Consider the following 21,016-nt stretch of genomic DNA (forward strand, 5'->3'; position numbering starts at 1 on the left):
GTTTTCTATTGGGACTAAGTCAGTGAATCTACTTAAGAGTAACCTTTCCTTAAATGCTAAATGTCAAAGTGAGGATTACCTTATGGCAAACCATAGATTTCTAATTTAAGAAGTATTTCACCAGTATTTCACATACAATCCTACCTACCTTAAAATTCAGACATTTAATATATAGACAGATATTTATTTACACAGCTACAGTTACATTCATGTGAGAGAAATATCATGTCTATTAGAATATTTTTTTAATTTCTTATTTACATTATTATACTAAGACTCTAGTCCTCAAAGAATTCATATTCCAGTTGAAGATTAGGATATGCAGACAAATATCCATAATACAAATTAGAAAAGAAGGTGCCAAAAAAGAAGCAAAAATGATTATGTCATTGCAGATATTAGATTATTTCCAGTGTGTATGTATGCGTGTCTGGGGGGGGGGCATTCTGGATAAGAATTTGAGGTTGCAAGGAGTATTTGCATTCAGTCCAGTCATTCTCAGTGGCACACCATCGGCATGGGCAGGATGATCCTTCAATTATGGGATTATTCAGTGCATTAGAAGATACTTAGCATCCTTAACCTCCCAGTAACATCCCCTTGACCTTGTAATATCTGAATATGCCCCTACACATTTACATAGGTTCCTCAGTACCACATCTCCCAGGGGAAAATTGGAAGGTCATTTAAGGATAGGAAGGAAAAGAGTAAATATGCAGAAATAAAATTTATTAAATGACTGATTAAACAGTTAATACATTTGGTTCTAAAATGTTGCATATAGAAAATGTATTTTATTACTAGCTGTTTACTCTGGGTTAATCCTAATTTTCCATTTTGAAGCTTCTCATTTCATTACTTTATTATATAACATTCATTACATAACCCTGACTATATTTCATTTCTGGAGTCCCTGTATGGCACAAATGGTAAATGTGCTTAAGCTGCTCATCAAAAAGTTGACGGTTCAAGTTTAGCCAGTGGCATCTCAGAAGAAAGGCCTGGTGACCCACGTAAGCACAGCCAGCCACTGAAAACCCTATGGAGCACGGTTCTACTCTGATACACAGGAGACAGCCCGGAGTCAGAACTGACTCAATGACAACTGCTACTATTTCATTTCTGAACATCTTTAACAACACTTATTTCTTTTGGCAGTAGGGCTCTGAGAACTGGAAAGAGTGGTCTTCCTGGACGTTGTTAAAAACACACCATAATAACAACAAAATAATGCAAGGCTACCTCTGATACAGTAAAATATCCTTTACCTAGGGCAAAGGAAAGTACATGCATCTATCTCCTTTTTGACTTCTATATACCTTTTGCTACCCTTAACTGAGCTTCCACTTTAAATACTTCTCTAAATGTCGTATTTGTGGTCTGGGTTGAAGATTTAAGGAGAAGGAATGAGAAGAGCAATGAGAAGATGAAGATAAAGACCATACTGAAGAGAACCTGTGAAATAAAAGGTAATAATTCTGTCACAGATCAAGTTCTCCAGAAAGAGACAGCAAGACAGAATTTAGCACGGAGGAGGTTTATTAACAAGCGCCAACACCTGTGCAAGGAACAGGAAAGGAAGCAGAAGTGGGCAGAAAGAAAAGTCCAGTGGCCATACAGGCCCTATGATAGCCTTAGCTGACCACAGCAGCTCTGGAGCTAAAATGACCCTTTTTAGATGATCCCTACTGGGCTGAAATGGCTAGGCTTTTTATCCTCCTTATGTTCCCCATCAATCAGTTCACCAAATGTAGCTGTTGCTGGGGAATGCAACTGAGGTGATTTCCCAAAGGACTGAGAGCTGAAGGCTGTCTGTTCTCCAGGCTCCCAGCAACTGTGGTACAAAATCCTTTATTGAAGCAGTATCTAGGTTGGCATGACAGTGTCACCAGTGTCAGATTACCCAAAAAGCAAGGTAAGCATGGGCTTACCTAGTAATCTATAGTGAACAGTTTCACATTTTTTCACCACATCAAAGATTATGTTTATAGATATGTCTGGCATATACGTCTATCTCCCAAAGCCACAGCACCTTCCTACAGTATCAAAACCTCTTTTCAAATTTAAAATCCGTGTCAGGAACAGAATATCCAGTAAGCAGGGGAAGCACAGGCCTACTTACTACTTACTAATCTGTAGTGAAGAGTTTCACATGTTTTTCACTCATGCGCAATTGTTCACTACAGACTATTAAGTAAGCACAAGTAAGATGTGCTTACCTTGCTTACTGGGTAATTCATTTCAGGGGCAGACAGGAGTTAGTCAGTTATAAATCTGAATCTAAAACCCAGGATTTGCCACTCCTTGTTTTTTTTTAACTATCTTTAACTAAAAAATAAATAAATAAATACTGTCTTGTTTATTTTGGAAGAATGATCAAGAAAGTATTTACTTGGTTTAATGAATTTTCTTGAATGGGATGAAGCAAAAGAAAAGAATCCAAATAATTCTGGACAGGTCTTTTAGGGAAGGAAGATTAAGTTATCAAACTCATCCTAAATTCTGAATACAGCATTATAGCTCACATGTTTGATACATCAAGGTTTTATTTTTGCATACCTTTATGTAAGCTTCACATGACATTTTGTTCCCTAAACTACTTTTAAAAAAATAAAAATAAAAAAATAACCCCGATAAATCTGTTGCCATCGAGTCATTTCCAACTTATGGTAACTCCACATATTAGAGAGCAGAACTGCTCCAGAGGTTTTTCTTGGCTATAATATTTACAGAAACAGATCACTAGGCCTTTCTTCTGTGGCACTGCTAGGTGCACTATGATGCTTTTATATCAGGCTTCCCCTCAAATACTACATTTCAGCTGCACTATCCTTTTTGTTCTGTGTACCTGCTATGCTCGCTCCTTTCTATCTGAAGGTCTCCACAGTTTTGTCTCTGCCTGAACACTGAGTACTCAAGTCATCACATGGCTGACTCTCTTTCCTCTCTCAGATATTGGTATTAAGGTCACCTTCTCTGAGGCCCACACAATCTAAAATAAACTTTGCCTGCCTAAGCCAAATTCCTTTCATATTAACTTACCTTTATTATCCCAGTAACAGTTACAATTTTTTCAGATCATCTTGTTAATTTATTTTGTGGTGTGTTATTCACTACTGTATCCCTAGCACACAGATCAGTGCCTGGTATTTAATTAAGTTTAGATATTCCCTGCTTTTTCAAAGTTCACTTTACACCACTCTGTTTTTACAAAAGACCTACTTTAGTACCTGTTTTCACTAACAGAAAGAAATCCAAAGAGGATTTTCACTTTGACAAAAAAAAGGCCAAAAGCAAAACTAGCATTCAATGTTTGTTTTGCAGTGAGCCATTCCATTAAAGAGGTAGTGCACACCCCAAGCAGCATGAGTGATGTTGGCAAGCTCCTTCCCCAGAAACTACACTCAGCATATCTCAGCATCAAGCCAACAGAGCTTTGAACTGTGTCTGTAAACACTATATGTTAGTGTTATTTTAGTCTTTATAATATGTTATTTGGTATGATTGATAGGTTATTTTTTTGAGTCTGGGAACACTTAAAAAAATTTACCATAAAAAGTAATGGTAATTGCTTCTTTACTTTATGCCGTTTCCAGTTATGAAAGGTTTATAGGAACACTCTACTTTTGGGTAGTGGGGGAAACTTATTTCCAGTAATTATTCATTTGAAAGAATGAATGCAGGTAATGAATGAATATACATATATACCAAACCAAACCAAACTCACGGCCATCAAGCTGATTCTATCAAATTGATTCTGACTCACAGCGACTCCCTTTGGAGGAGTTTTGTTTGCCTTTGGGTTTCTGAGGCAGTAAATCTTTACGAAAGTAGATTGCCCTGTCTTCCTTCCATGGAGCGGCTAGAGGATTTGAACCGCCAACCTTCTGGTTAGTAGTCAAATGCCTCTGGCATTATGCCACCCGGGCTCGCTCGCGCGCACTCTCTCACGCTCACACGCGTGCGCTCTCTCTCGCTCTCTCTCTCTCTCGCTCTCTCTCTCTCTTGCTCTCTCTCTCTCTCTCTCTCTCTATTGTTGTTGTTATGTGCCGTCGAGTCAGCCCGGACTCATAGTGACCCCTCCTTGGGTTTCTGAGGCAGTATCACTACAGAAGTAGGATTGCCCAACCTTCCTTCTGAGGAGTGGCTGGTGGGTTTGAACCGCCAGCCTTCTGGTTAGCAGTCAAGTGCTTTAGCCACTATGCTACCAGAGCTCCTCTCTCTCTCTCTCTCTATATATATATATATATTTACATGATTTTCAATACATACCAGAAACACAATAATTAGAAAATTACCTGTTTGGTGAAAAATTAATTCATTATATATTATCTGGGACAGTGTTTATAAATGAAAGGACTGCTACTCTGTGTCTTTATATCACAATTTTATTAAATAAGATCTTTAAGATATTTTTGTATCTGGGTCTTTTCTCAAGGCATACTAATACCAGATGAGTTTCTGTTTCCACAAATAATATTATTTTTCTAGGTAACAAAACTATAGTTGACTGTATGGTAGACACAGTATCTTCTGACTAATAAAAACATTACAAGAAAAAAAAATGCTGCAAATTCTTAAGAGTAACTTTCTCATTTCACATTAAAAACAAGCTTATGAGGCACCAAAGGTATGTGGATGGTTGTTATGGATTAACTTGCGTACCCCTCAAAAACATCCTAACCCCTATACCTGAGAATGTAATCCTGTTTGGAAATAAAATTTTCTTCACACCAGCATAGTTGGGTTCTAAATCTAATCACTTCTGGGTTATAAGAACAGCAGATTAGACACAAGAGACACACATACACACACAGAGGAAGACGGATGCCACGTGAGGGGTCATCAAGAAACCAAGGAACAGCCAGGTCTACCGACAAGGAAAAACTGACATGGCTGAGACTCTGATTTAGACTTTTAGCCTCCAGAACTGTAAGAAAATAAATCTCTGTTCTTTAAAGCCAAAAAAAAAAAAAAAAGAAAACCAAGCTTATAGTAAAGTCTGTATAAGAGAGGCAAACAAAAACAAGCTATAAATTAGGTCACTAGACTTATCATATTTTTGCAAGAAACTTTTATAATTTTTGGCTAGCTTTTAAGCTAGCAATATAAAATGTCCCAAGACATTTGCTGAGTTCAGGAACTGAAGTTTTGACAGGGTCAAATGAAATGTCCTTTGTGATCTCACTGAACATTTACCCACATACTCAAAAATAAAGCATTCCATATATCTAAGTCTGTGCTTTCAATGACACATTAAATACTTTATTTTTAATTAGGCCAAGCTATTATTTTATTTTCAATGGTCCTTATTTCAAGTTATAAAGTTCTAAACTTGTTCTCTTTTCTGTATTAGGAATGATTTTTATTTTTCTAAAACTGTTTCAAATATTTCTCTCTCAACTAGTTACTCTAGACATTTGGTTCTTAGAGAAAAAACATCATATTTAGTCTACCTACACTATTTATTTTTCATAAGACTCTGACTCTTCTCTCAGGCATCATCTCTTATATAAAATCACAGAACAGTCTGACCTCACAAAGATTTTCTTACAGGAGTCAGAGATAGTAGTAACTGAGACTGAGTTCAGGATCATATAAAAGCAGGTAAGACTTTTTAGTATTTGAAGAAGAACTGATGCAATAAAAGAAAGACATCCTAATATATTATGAAATATAGGGGAAATGAGCATAGATGAGTCTGATATTTATTTTTTAAATGTTTCTGTCACACAAAATTTTAAATAGTAACTAGTTGTTAATGAAGTTGATGTTTATTTTTCTAAATTATCAGGAAGTTGTCATAGCCTATTGGGACATTAGAGTGAAGAAAATCTAGAAAAGTGAAAATGGACACTTAGATGCAAACAAGATCAGTTATCATTTTCACACCAATAATTCTATGTCATGCCATAGTCTACCTGATCTGTCACTCACACAGAAAGTTATATTAAATAACATAGCAACTTGGAAAGGGGGAAAAAAAGACTAACATGGGCCATTGCCATATTCTATAATCACATTTTAAAAAACTCACAAAATTAAAAATGTTTTCTACATGGAATGGCAAGAGAATTATTTATTTTACCCAGTGCTATTTTAACCAGAAGATAGCATTGTTACTAGCCTCAATAATAACAGAACAAGTAGAGAACTAAGTTAAAGGTAACTTTATTACAATACTTTCCACACCTCAAAATGCATTTATTTGTTATTGAGTTTAGATCTAATATATAATACATTATATTACAAAGAAGAAGCATTTCTGATTAGCTATTTAACATCTATATATTGCCCAAAACATAGCTTCCTAGGAATAGCAGCAACACACATGTAGCTTTTATCACTAAGTAAAATATTTCTCTGATGTCTCATAAAGAATAACTCATATTGCAATTTATTTTTATGTTCATTTCCACTGATTTAAAAACAAAGCAAAGATCCCCCCCCCCATATCTTACTTATTAATACCTAGAAATTGTCTATACGCACAAACATTCATCAGCTTAGAAATACTTTCTTGGTAGAAGACAGAACTTTGAACATAACAAACCAAAAGAATGCTATCTCCCCATTGCAAATAGGGGCATAATTCTCTTCTTTTCTTTTGGAGTGGCCAAATCTGGGCCTCTTTCTCTTTATATAGCCAGTGTGAAAACTACCTGCTTTAAAAGATACCAACTCTACCATAAATTCTAATAAAAGTCTTCTCTGTTTAATCTTGCCTCCTCATGTTTGCTTACTTAGAATCAACCCACAAGACCACTGTAACAATGAATTTCAAAATAATCTTGTAAAGTGTAATAACATGAAGTAATTTTCAAACTGACAAAGATATTATTTGCTCATCCACCTCTGCTCAAAACAACCTACAAGTAAATAAATTCAATTTACAAAAAGAATGTCTTTCCAAGTTTGCTATCCTAATAACAATGGAAATAGATGTAAATCTATTGAATAGATCTAGTCCCTTAATTTGCTTTCTTTGGTTGCTACTGACTACCACAAAACATGTTCATCTTCCTTGTTGTTACAACAGTAGGAAATTGTTAGAAAAGTATAGAAAAGTTTCTACTTTTTTCATAAGGCAAATTTAATACAGATTTTGCTATGAAGTTGGAAAGAAAAAAAAGTGAATGAAAAGGTATGTGCTGGCTGCTTGGGGGGCAAGGTTCATAAATCACTGTACGTTAAGAGCACGTGCTGAAACTTCATGGTGCCAGTCACGTAATTTTGTATATTTAGGACTAAAGACGTGAAGGGGTATCTTTTCCCTGTGGAAATAAAAACAAAAAAGAGTGATAGAAAAGTCATAAGAAAGAGAAAGAGAAAGTTTCTACACTTAATTCAATTCATCATGCAGAGAACATGCCTTTTAGAAGCTCAATTTTACATAGCTGTTTTACTGACTAGCAAAGATTTTTCAAGAGTAGCACACTTTAGAAATATGAGATTAATCTACAGAACCTTCTTAGAAATACAGATTTTTAACCCCAAAATAAAGTGTCTGCAAGATGACACATGAACTCCTTCACACAGACCTGAACTGTTAGCAAAGCATTCCAAAATACAGCCTTCTGACTATATCTTATTTCAATTCTCAGGAATAAGCCTCAGACATAAAATCCAGACAATACTTACTAATTTAAAAATCCGTAAGTTGTACACTTAGGTCACACAAAAGGCACCAAAGTTAAATGCTTAGCTTCTAATTACAAAGACAAAATGCCATAACATCACACTTTGAAAACGAAAAACCAAAATGAGACCATTCATGAAAGGAAAGCATTCAATTCACAAAAAGATGGAGAACTTACTTTGCCTTCTTTGTGCTATCATTTTCAGATTCTTTCACTGAAAAATAATAAGCAATATTCAACATCACTTTACTTTAAATTTCCAAACTACTTAAGCAATTACCTGTATAAAAAAAAACAAAACAAAACTCATTGCCATTGAGTCTAATTCCAATCATCACAACCCTATAGGACAGAATACAACTATGCCATTGGGTTTTAAGGCTATAAAATTTTAAGCAAGCAGCTTGCCACATATTTCTCCCACAAAGCAGCTGGTAGGTTTGAACTGACAACCTTCTGGCAAGCAGCTGAGCAGTTAACCATTGTACCATCAGAGCTCCTTACTAATCAATACTAAATATTCACAGCTTCACAGAGCCACCAAGAAAAATTCCACACCACATTGCTATTGGCTATATACTATAGTCATTACTATTATTCTTTTCAATGTAATTCTAGCTAGGCTAATGCCTTTTTTACAATATTCTTATCATGTGTGGCATAATTTAAAAGCAAACTGTCTCAGGGTTGTTTTACAATAACTGTCAATCACTCTAAATTGATCTCTCAATGACAGAGAACATTCACCCACTAATATGCGTACGGTTTTACTTACGATGTTCAGTCCCAGTGATCTGGGCAAGGATTCGGAAAGAGCGAGACTGAGTAGTTCCAGTCCTTGGATGCCAGTCTTCAGTATCCTCAATCAGTCTCTTCTTGCTGGCATCACTATGGGTAGGTATATGATAAAACTCTGTATAGCGTTCCACAATGTGTTTTCGTGGTGGGCTAGGTTTAAGAAAGAAAATTAAAAAAAAAAAAAAAAAAGTTAAAACTCTTATCAAAAGGATAAAAGATCTTATGCCAAATTATTTATAATTTATACTTGTACTTCTCAATGTTCCTTTTATATAAGTCTTTTTGCTCTGCATGTATATAAAGTCTCTTTTTTCTTTAAAAAGCATTATACCAAAATAAGGTAGAGACTGGGCAATCTACTTCCATAGAGATGCCACCTCAGAAACCCAAAGAGGGGTCGCTATAAGTTGCAATCTACTTGACGGCAATGATTTTTTTTTTTTTTAGGTTTTATAAATTAATTATAACAATAATAATAATTAAAAAAAATGTACTCCCTGGGTGTTGAAAATGGTTAAGCGCCAGACTACTAACTGAAAGGCTGGTGGTTCAAACCTGCCAAGGGGTGTCTTGGAAGATTGGTCTGATGATCTGCTTCCAAAAGGCCACAACCTTGAAAACTATACAGAGCAATGCTACTCTGCACACACGGTATTGCCAAGAGTCGATGACCCAAAGGCAATTAAGAACAATAATGCTAATATGAAATAACAGCATAAGAATATATTCAGCAGAAAGATTACCGTTTAGGTGGAATTTTCCTTTTAATTGACAGAAGAAGGCAGCAGAAGAAAGATTTCCAACATGAAGAAAAGGAAAGGAAGAGGATAAGAAAAAAAGAAAATTAACTAGAAATTGAAACGTCTACAGTATTTAAAATCAAAATCACAATCAAAGTCAAACCATGTGAATTTAACTTGTATTCATCTTATGCCATCCAAAACATAGATCTGAACTACATTTGTAACCCATTTTAAATATCAATATGGTGTTAGAGTGGACTGGCTTTTGAAAAAGTAAATGATCATACCTTTACTAGGCCCAGGAGCCAAGAATGGTTTAAGACAGATTAAACTAGAAATTTTAAACATTACTTTGAAAAGGGTCAGTACTGTTAGTTCTTAAAATTTCTCATTTGTGTGTACAGATACCCTGTTTCCTAAATAAATGTGTTGTGCACAGTTAGTGGAGTTGGAGAAAAGCTGTGATGGCAACTACTGAAATATTTATCAAAAGACCTGGATTTAAATTTTAGCTCTATGACTTTTTAGACGTGTGATTTTGGCACAACAATTAATCTCAATGGGATTTGATTTTTCACGTATAAGGCAGAGATATCACATACAAAGCATGGCTTTTGTGAGGATTAAATAAAATATGTGAATGAGACTTATTATTATGATATGAGACTTATGAGTTTGCTAAGAAACATTCATTCTTCTATTTATAAAGTATAAATAAATATTAAAGCATTTACAATGTACATGATTTTGGCACTTTAAGTCAAGATCTATTAAAGTATACCCCACTTATCCCCTTGCCTCAAACTAGAACAAATGCAAACTGTTGGAGGCTATGAGTTTAATTTCAGAGAGAAAATAGAAGGTAAGTCTGAATTAAACCAACTAAATACTGGCATAAGATGAGAGAAGAAAGTATGCCAAGGGCGATGACATGAGAGTGGCAACTCCTGGTAGTTATAACTCACTGCTAAAAAGCGCAGTGCTCTCAGCATGCCACCACACTACTGTCATTTTAATAGTTACACTAGCAAAACTGTGCTCCTATTAATCCCATGTCCCATCTTCCCAGCCCTCCCATCTCCTGGTGATTAAATTAAGATCAATAACAGTGGCTGTAGAGTGAGGCAGGGATTGAAGCAATACATCCTCCCACTCAGTGTTTCATATGAGTCGCTTAGCGTCCCTAAGTCTCTATTCTCCCATATGTGAAATGTGAGTTACATCTATGTGTAAGGCTTGTTCTGAGGAATAAATTAGACAATGTATGTTTTGCACAGTACCAGGATACAGTAACAATCATTATAATGTATTCTCTTATGTTTACTAGAAAAAATATTTGCAATTTATGTTCTAAGAGGATGGCTCATCTGCATAAAGAACAGAATCAGTAATATTTGCATGTAAAATTAGTATAGACATATAAGTAATACTTAAAATTAGAAGCAAAATATCTAAAAGACTGTTCATTAATAGTGAACAAAACCTAATCCTTCTTAAAATAAGACAAAATGTTTAAAAATTAGGAAATAATAGGAATAGATTACTTTACACACCATCTTTGGGAAATACATATTCTAAAGCAGATAACTCTTTACCTTACGTAATTAACGTGAAAAAGTTTATGTTTCGCAGACTACTAAAATTATTATCATTTTACTTTTCTGTATTATCAGTCAGTGAGCATATTTTACTCTTAAATGGAATAAGTTTCAGAGACAAGACCATGTATCCTGTATGAAAGGTCTGGTCTATAGAAATGCAAAACAATGGTGTCAGGCTAAGACAGTAAGGCTAGTAAAATGACACTACTTGTATATTTTTTTAAAGTCAAAACACACTTAAAAAACACATTTTAGGCTCTTGTGACATTTACCACAGCCTAAGGATTATTTTAAGTGATATGGGGTTTCTAAACATTTACTTAGTACTTGATGATTCTACGCTCTGCTGATTTTATGATTAAAAGAGAGTAATTTTATTTTAAAAAAATGTATTTTGGATAGAACATAAATTTACCTATAAGAATAAACTATTTATTTCAACATATAGATGTTCTAAATTACTATTTTCATTCCAGTTTTTTTTTAAATATTGAACAAGGGAGGGTCTAACTGCATATCTATTCTGGTATACACTGCCTATAATACTTATCTCCCTGAAGGTTTCACTAAATTTTTCCACTGCAGACGTGTGGGGTGTTCTGAACACACCCACTGATTCATGTGAAGTTGTCTAGCATGAAAAACATGTTTATAATACTTCTTACTACATTTGAGATTTTTTTTAAATAAAAGATACTAACAAAGTTTGCTGGTGGTATTAAAGCTGAAAGCAGACAGAAAGTTACAGAGTGACAATAATGAAAACCACTGATTAAGTACTTACACTGTGTCAGGGTTACTGAAGGAGGAATAACACACAAAAAGAAAGACGTGAGAGAGTAGAGAAGACATTGATGCTCCCAGGATGATGAAAAACAGACAAAGATGAGGCCCCCCAAAAAAAGAAGAAGAAAAATGAAATGGCAAAATTCAAAACAATTTAGGTAAAGATTTTACACATATACCATGCTTTAAAATAATCATGTAAACACAAACAAAAATGGACAGACGTTAGTCAAAATTCTATCACAAAGCCATTATTAGGGCACTATTTTATCTATTTCTTTTGTTTCCAAGAGCAATAAAAAAATACTTTATATATCAATGCTAACTCAATTTTGAAGTTAATGAATACCAAGAAAGCAAGTTCCCGTGTATGTGTGTGTATGTGTATATATTTAATTTGTAGGGTTTTATTAATGTACTGAATAAAAATTATTATGGCCTAACAACAGGCAAAAGATAAAATAATTATTATATGTAGGTGGTAGAAACAGATCACTTAAAGCCTGGAGAGAAGAAAGAAAAAAATCTTTCAGACTTATATAATATAGCAACAGTAAGTTCAATCCTTTCACTAACTTATCCTAAATCATACATTATTTTTTAATAAAAGTAAAGGCTATTTAAAAATTTTCCCTTGTTTTATAAAATGCAGTGATTATGATGAGAAACCTAGGAAGCATAAGTGGGCCCTTTTCATAAATAATGGGCCACCACTCAGTCTTCATTTTCTCCCCATCCTTCACTATCACCATTCTCATCCAGCAAATACCAGTAAATTTGAAACTGATTTGTGGGAAACTTCATAGTTCAATATTATCAGTGATATAATTATTACTGAGAAAGGAAAAGGAACTGGGTTAATAATACCTGAACTGGGAGAATCTCAAAACACAATTCATTCACATACTCTATTAAGTATATCATTAAAAAGAAATATATTAGGATTCTACTGTGGTGGCTAAGGCACTTGACTGCTAACCAAAAGGCTGGAGGTTCAAACCCACTAGCCACTCCTTGGAAGGAAGATGAGGCAATCTACTTCCATAGTGATAATGCCTTGGAAACCCAAGGAGTGGTCACTATGAGTCGGTCCGACTCAGTGGCACATAACAACAACAACAACAACATTGTGGATAAAGAAGGCTAAAGTACACAATCTCTCTATAGTTTGTCAAAAAATACATTGTAGACCAATTCTCCTACAATGTAATTCCAGTAACTAGAAAGCCTTTATAAAACTGGGGGGGGGGGGCAGCAAAATACTGTCAGCTAGGTTTAATACTAAATACACTGCTGCTGTATTTCCACATGCCAAAGTCAGTCTAGTAAACTGGAGAGAGTTAAGTTTTGCTGAATGAGGGTGGGAAGGAGGAATAAGTTGATCTCAATAATTTACCTGCATTTACTCTTCTCAAGCCACAACACAAAGCATTCTCTCCTGTGTCTTTCTGTTTAGAATAGCAAGGAAACAATTTTGCAAAATTTAGCCTCTCCTGAACAAAGAAGAATTTTAGATGTATATGTAGACATCTGGCAGTTTAGAGAAAATGTTTTATATTACATGAAGTTAGGAGAGAAAATGTTCTATGGGATGGTAAAGGGCAGGGAAGTGGGGACTGAAAGGTTTCAATCTAAAGATGTCACTTTGAATATGTCAAACAAATATATTCATTTATTTTAGAAAATATTCCCAAATGGGCACATCATACAAAGTAGTGTCAAAAGAGCTAACATCAAAGCCAGATGACCTGGCTTCTTACCCTGGCTATTTTGCTCAGTTCTCTAGTGCCCCAGGGAAACCACACTCTACCAAAGCCTTTATTTTCCTCAATAATGAAATGGATTACAACTTATCTTTCAGACTTCTAATAAGAGCCTATGTTTAATATATTTGAAAGCCCTTTGAAAACTACACAAATAAAGGTTTCTGTCATAAACCGATAACCACTCCTCAACTGTATACACACGCACACACACATACACGCAGCTTTAATTCATTTAATTCATCAAGTCTATAATCATTAAAAACAAGTATCAATTCAAAAATAACAAAAGTAAGTCCAAGTCACAGGCAGCTGATACACAGGAAGGTACATCAAAATTGAGCTTCAAAAGATCGAGGCATGAATCCTGGCTCTACATCTTATATGCTGCATAATTTGAGAAAATTACTTAACCTCTCTGCATTCAGTCTAAATGAGAAGTAAATCACATAGTGCATTTAGAAACTCCTAGCATGATATATAGTAATACCTAATGAGTTAATGAATCTGAATATGGAATTAAAAGCATATACATTTAACTTAAATATTTAAATTTATTTCTCCAAGTCTCATTTCATTCCACTTTAATATCACATTGTTTGTTACCTTAAAATCTGGTTAACTGGTCAAAATCTTTGTGTACAGGAATTTAAATAGATCAAACAATAAATCCGATTTGAGGGATGCTTTACTAGTATATTGGTGTGCAATATTCCTTGATAAACAGTACATGGAACTATTTGGTAAGACCAGTGAAAATGGTATAAAGTTGCTTTAATAATTCAATAATTAATTCTCTTGGATATGTACAAGGTAGACATTTTTTATTTCCATTTCTGTTCTACAGTGTGATGATAAATAAACTTAACCACATGCTTTTTTTTTAATAATCATAACTTAACATAAAATTATTTTAAGTTCTTATCTAATGTGATTTTTTTTTCTATTTTTAAATCCAGTAACAACCAGACAGTTTAATGTCAGCACCTATACAATACAAAAGTGAATTTTTTTTAAAATTATACCACAGTGATTCCTAATGTTTCCAGGCAACTAACTGACTTTTAATATGTTGGTAATTACTTCTCAAGTAATTTCAAAGGTTTTGGTTTTTGAGTTTTTATAGGCTTTCTTCCATTTGCTGACACACAACTGCATTATGTAGTTCTAAACTCAAAACTGACACTGAATTAAAACTCTCTTAAAAAATCATGAAATTTCTTAAGAGATTTTACCAAGAAAACACTGGTTTGTGATATTAATTTAGAAATCAACTAAGTTTAATGTCTGCTATGTATTCACTAGTACTACAAATGTTTATGCTTTGTCTCCTATCTTTATATTTTGTCTTCCAGCAGCACTGCATTGTTTAAATAACACAGCAAACTCCACATGTATTTTATGAAGTTAAACACTACCATTTACTACTATAAAGCAATTCAACACAACATAGCAAAACAAACCAAACTTATTGAAACACTGAATGTGGTTATTCTAAATCACAGCTCTTTTGCAAAATTTATTTTGCAAAAATTGGCATTCATGCTGTTTATTCATACATAAATCACCATATATCCTCTCCAGTAATGTGGATACTAACTTTGTCACTTGTATTTTCTGCAAAGAGAAAAATATTTTTTTTTAAATATTACTAACATATCATTTTTTAATCTTTCAAGGCCAGGTTCTTCAAAATATCACATAGGAACTGTTAGAAGGTATTTCAGCCCAGTGAAACTGAAATTAATACAGAATACATAAGACTTACCTCTTAAAAGCAGTGGCACTTTATAATGCAAGGGCAAATGGAAAGGGAAAAGGTAAATCACTTAAATACTTGATGTAAAATAGATTCCATTTGAATTTGGAATATAAAGCGTTATTTTGCTCCAAGGATAGTAGTAAAGGAAGCAGCAAGCCAAGACAATGATTTCGCATATACAGGCGAAAGACTTAAAATTTTTCAAATGCCTTATATTATGTTATTTATAAGAGGGAATAGGAATGTTTGAATAGTATATTAAGAGATATTCTAAAAATATCAACATATGTTGAGGTTTCATACAATTATAATAGTTAATTATTTTTTATCAATTATTTCTTAATAAGTACTTGTTTGTCTCCAGATAAAGTTTGACACCTGATACAGAATATGAAGAATACACATTTGCTAATATCACAAAACATCTACTCTTCAAAACGACATATCACTGACTATGAAAGTGTGTGATTTATTTTTAATTTCTCTAATCTAAATGTAGTGAGAGAAAAGGCACTGTAAATTTGTCTTAGAATTTCACAGGCACCACATTTTGTTTTCAGAGTAGTCAAGTTCTCTCATTGTGCTAGCATCTGGACAACGTTTGAAATCCTTTTTTTTTTCCTTTTTATTGTGATTTGGGAAAAAGCATACAAAGTAGGTTGGCTTTCCATTCAAAAATTCATAAACATTTAGTTTTTTGACACTGATTGCAATCCCCACAATGTAACAGCTCTCCTCCTAATTCTTCCTGGTGCTTCCCATTTTCAATCATCCTTCTTTCCTGCCTGCCTTCTGAGCTTTATCCCTGGACAAAATCTGTCCTTCTGATCTAGTATGGTTGATTGTTCTAAGCAGGGCATATCTCCCTTATAGTCCTGTCTATCATTTAGGTGAAAGTTGAGCTAACTTTCAGACTTGAAGGGTAACGATGGGCTATAGTCTTAGAGGTTCCACCACTGTCTACAAGACTAGTAAATCTGGTCTTTTTTATGATTTTAAGTATCATTCCACATTCTTCTCCCACCCTATCCAAGACACCCATCCTATTGTGATCCCTTTCTGAGGAGTTGGCAGTGGTATGAAATTTATTTTTAAGTACACTCAGCTTGCAAATGCAAAGAAGTCACTTGCTTCTTAATAATTCAAGAAATGTAATAATCCTTTTTCTCCTGAATCTGTGCACAGTGCTGTACAGCAGGCATGTGTTCCATATTTACTTGTCAATTAATTGAGAGACAAGCATAAAGGGTCTACAGCTACACCACTGCCTACAGTTTCAGTTTGAAATTAACATGTTTTAAATAATTTTAAATTGTATCATCAAAATTGTGTTTATAAAACACAAAAACTAAGCTTGGTATTTTCAGACATTTTAAATCCAGAACTCTTCTATAACCTCAATTTGCTTTTACTTCTACAATTTCCTACTAAGAAGGTTTCTATGTAAAATGACAACAGTGTTAATAAGCAGAACGTGAATTTCAGTTAAGACACTTCCCTCAATGGACTTATGTCTATTAAATCTGGAAATTAATAAACATAGCAGACTTCTTTCAGTTTTCTGTAAGGCTAATATTTGAAAGGTGGCAGTCTTTCTTTTTAGGATATGTAGTTTGATTACTCTAAAAACTATTATCTTAAAATAGAAAGCAAAAAAAAAAAACACACTCAAACACAAATTTTTTTAAAAAACACACCTTAAAACTAAATATGTTTCTCATCTTCAAATAAAAGAAGAAATAATATTCTTCGATGGACATTAATTTTCCTCAATATATACATCAAAATGTAAAAGCCTCCCACAACCACACAACCATACCTAAGGCTCAGTAGCTGTTCTTCCTAGACCTCCCTCTGGCTTTTTCTCTAGCAGCATCTTGGAACCCTGCCACCTTCTCTTTCAAAGTCCAAAAGTTGCCATGGCAGCAATGATACAGAAAGCACAGTCCCTTCATTACACGAATTAACATTCGGAAGGGATTACCTCATAAAAAGGACTTATTTCCTCAATTATTTTATTTTCCTAGGAACTGGCATTGTAAGAACCATCACGCATGCAGATTATTTCCCTCTGTTTTTTCTTTTAAAGTACATTTTTTGTCACAATAAATCTAATCAGAATGATTCTCCAAAAACAACTTGGCTTTAAATATGGTCACCAAATTCAAAAAAGAATAAAATGACCATCTATAAATGGAGGCCAATGAAATTAAATGTGCAATTTTATAACTATGTGCTGCTCAAGCAAGTTAACATCTTTGACCAATTTTAGAACAGTATTTAAAAAATTCTTTTTAGGAAACAAAATTTGAGAAATATATTTTTTAAAATTATGCAAATGTTATATATATTATATGTATTGGTTTAAATGAATTAATTTTAGAAGAATCTTTACAATGAAAAGATTTTCTCATTTGCTTCTTGTGCTTTTTTAGCTTTTGTCTTCATGTGATTTTTTTTTAATTGTTGATATACATGTATATATCAATTCAAAAAATTTTTTAAAAATTTATATTTATATATATATAAACTGCTTTAAAGAATAAATTCTAGCTTAAGCTTACTGAAAAGAATGTTGCTATATATCTGCTATAAGCTAATGTGTCATACATGAGTCAAAATTAGAGTCAAAACTGTTTTTTGTTCTTTAGACTACTTCTGAGAAAATAAAAGCTGCTTATAAACTCCACATTTCCTCTCTTCTCAGGGTGAGCTACATAAGTTGAAGACAACTGTAACTGCTTTGTTTAAACTGCTGGTGACCAACAAAAGGATGGAAAAATTGAGGAAGAAATAATTCAACACTTGCCTTGCATTATAAGTGCCAGCTGCTTGATGTTGTGCCAAGACTCAGCAAAGAGTTACCAAGTATGTTATATGGGTCATAGCATGTCAAAATCTATTATTACATTTTGATTAACCTGTAACTGTCTTGCAGAAAGTGCTGTATTTATATATCATAAAGGCCACATGTTAATGAAGCAAATAAAACTTTATCTTCCTTCCTTCAAAAAAAAACAGCTAATGTTTTACGGATGTAGATGATTTCATGGAAATTGCCTGAAAGAAGTCTTTGATAAGAGCAGAAAGTACCCTTTTCTACCTACCCATTTTGCTGTTTACTGTCACCCTGGGATCCTCTTCTCTGTCCCTCTGCTAGCTCCTGAGCAGTCTCGGAACACACGTTGGTGACTGTGGGCTGCCATGGGACATTAACTGCAGTTTTAACAGCGCTCAGTGCAGGTGAACGCTGGTCAGCACTAAGATTGGCATTAGCATGCAGTCCAGATGTAGTGAATGGGGGAGGAGTGACAGCAGCCATGGGTGGAGGGGAAGCATGTGAAGAAGTGGTCACATGGGCTGAAGTAAAGGCGGACGATGGTGATGGGATGGATGTGACTTTTGGAGAAGACACAGAACCAAAGGGTCGTGGGGCCTTATTGTAGGCCGTGTTGGTTGTGGAAGTGACTTTGGACACAGCAGGAGATGTAATGGGCACAGGTTTAACTACTTCTTTAGGTTCTCCCTATGTAAAATAAAAATAAACAAAAAACACACCAAATACATGCAAAACATATTTACTAAAAAGAACACACAACTGACTTTTAAACAGACAAACACAATAATGTTAGCAGCCCCAAATTCATGTTTCCAGATAAAAACAGAGCTTACACAGCATAACATGCATGTTAACTGGTTTCAACATGCATAACACAGATGCATACACTAAGTACATATTTTATAAAAATTAAAGAAGTTTTAAAATATTTAGGAAACGGAGAAGGAAAAATGAAGGACATGATAGTTGTTCAATTTATACATATTCATTCCAAAGGAAAAAATTTTTTAATATCCCTAAATAAACAAAACATTGCTAACCAATTTTTTTAAATATGCAGAACCTCAATTCTAACTTCTTCCCTCAAACATGTTTAATTATTCTCTAGACTGTAATTTTTTGACTCATATAGAAGCAGCAGAATACTTCTAACTCTTCAATTAAAAAAAAAAAATGACGGGACATAAGATAATTTTAATCTAAGTGAGAAATGCATACATCTAATGTGCAAATTAATTATCTTGAAGAAAGAAATCACTAAAAAATCTATTAACAGAAAAAGAACAAAACAAAATCAATCCTTTCCTTCTGTAATCCACCTCTGTTTTTCACTCTATGGAAAGTTCTGAGATATGATTCAGAGATAGAATAAAGTTCTTTCCCTTTTCATTTCCAAAATAAATATTTAATATTACATGAGGAAAATAATGAACTTAGACATTTCCTCACTGCCATCAGCCAAAGAAAAAATAACTAGTAAGAAAAATCAATTCCTTCTAAAAGTAACAGAATGTATTTTCAAATCCCTACTCCAAAGCAAGTCTTAAGTTAAATAAAAAAGAAAGAAAAGAAAATTCAAGTTAACTATTCATGAGACATTCAAGAATAAATTCATACTCACCCTACCACCCCAAAAGAAAAACAATCATATTTTTAAAAAGCATACAATGGATGCTATATTATATTTTACTATCAAGAAAAAAAGTAATCTAGATTAATCCTGTAGGAATAAGAGAGCTAATGGAGAAAAACAGTACCTTAATATTTAAACAAATGAGTAAGTAACTCAACATAAAGGTAGCAAGTAAAATTGACAGAAAAAAGCAAAAAACAGATGTATACGAATAAATGTTTAGAAAAATTTAGGAATATACGTGAATGAAAGGCTAACTACCAATAAACTAATCCAAGAATACTTTGAAAATGTAATCAAATACTTTAGTAAAATGTTGTTGAAGACCTGTTAGGATACGTATATTTTCAGTAACCACTTATCTACTACCTTTAGAAAATACATGAACAAATATAGGCAAATTGATACATGAATTTAAATATAAGAAATTTTGGGTACAAGCTACTGATCATGTATGGCTTTGGAAATAATGTTTTAAAAATGGAGGTATAGTTATATACAGAAAATAATTCTACATCTGTTAATTTCCAGTTTTCCTCCTCATACTTTAAGTAAAAGAAATATAAGGAAAATTGTACTGAGACTATAAATGAAATGTCCATATAAGCTGAGAAAGGATTAGAAACTACTCAGGAAGGACTGTCAAATGATACCCTACATACTGGATTAGAAACACACCTTTTGAACAGGAACCGGCTCAGGCTTGAGTGTAGCAGATGCTCTAGGGAAAAAAGGAAAAGAAAAAGAAAAAAAAAAAAATGAAATTTTACAAACCTGCAACTTTCTTAACACAGAATTTTTACTAGTTTGTATCTAAATACACTAAATTAGAATTTATAGTTTCATAATTCATATGTTTTGACTATTTATAACCTACTTAGTCCCTGTAAGTCTAATGCTACAAGACTCAGTACCTTATAGTTACTCATTAGTTACTTCCGGCTCTAAAACTCAGTTGAGGAAAAACAAACATCAATCCTGCTTGCTACTGCACCCATGTTATATTCTTAAACTAAAGGTATTCCTTACCTAAAAAGACAAAGTATAATATGATTTTCTGATTCTAGAATGCTTTCTCAACTATGTAAATTTCCACCTTCAATAGGATCTGCCTTTTCTCCAAACATCCATGAACAAATCTTTGTGAGGATACTGAATACATTGTTTGAAATGGGTCACTGAATGAGTATTCACATTTATATTCTTAAGTGCTTGTGCAAATTAATACATTTGTTATAATGAAACTAAACCCTAAAGTCTTCCACTAGGTTATAATTTCAGTGAAGGCAAAAAACATGTTTTATTTTGTTTGTGTCTCAGCACAATCCCTGACATGTAATAAATAATAGGTCATCAGTAATGAGTATGAGAAAGAAGGAATAAAACTAAAATTCATTCACACAACCTGAAGATTTCTGCATTCAATCTAATTTTTTTATTATTTGTAGCAT

The 21,016-nt window shown here is 33.6% G+C and overlaps 1 protein-coding gene across 1 annotated transcript in view; it reads right to left on the reverse strand.

The window, feature by feature from the left end:
• PDLIM5 (PDZ and LIM domain 5) overlaps nt 1-21,016 on the reverse strand; it is a 427,072-nt gene that overhangs the window by 180,490 nt on the left and 225,566 nt on the right. Inside the window, exons 3-7 of the mRNA XM_007956709.1 lie at nt 20,244-20,286; nt 18,201-18,292; nt 9,182-9,199; nt 8,416-8,588; nt 7,818-7,854 (exon numbers count right to left, since the gene is read on the reverse strand). Coding sequence (XP_007954900.1) covers nt 7,818-7,854; nt 8,416-8,588; nt 9,182-9,199; nt 18,201-18,292; nt 20,244-20,286 — 363 coding nt within the window. The remainder of the gene's footprint in view (nt 1-7,817; nt 7,855-8,415; nt 8,589-9,181; nt 9,200-18,200; nt 18,293-20,243; nt 20,287-21,016) is intronic.

This window comes from Orycteropus afer, unplaced genomic scaffold (genome assembly GCF_000298275.1).
Source record: "Orycteropus afer afer isolate SDZICR_OR568_19922 unplaced genomic scaffold, OryAfe1.0 scaffold00652, whole genome shotgun sequence".
NCBI lineage: Eukaryota > Metazoa > Chordata > Mammalia > Tubulidentata > Orycteropodidae > Orycteropus > Orycteropus afer.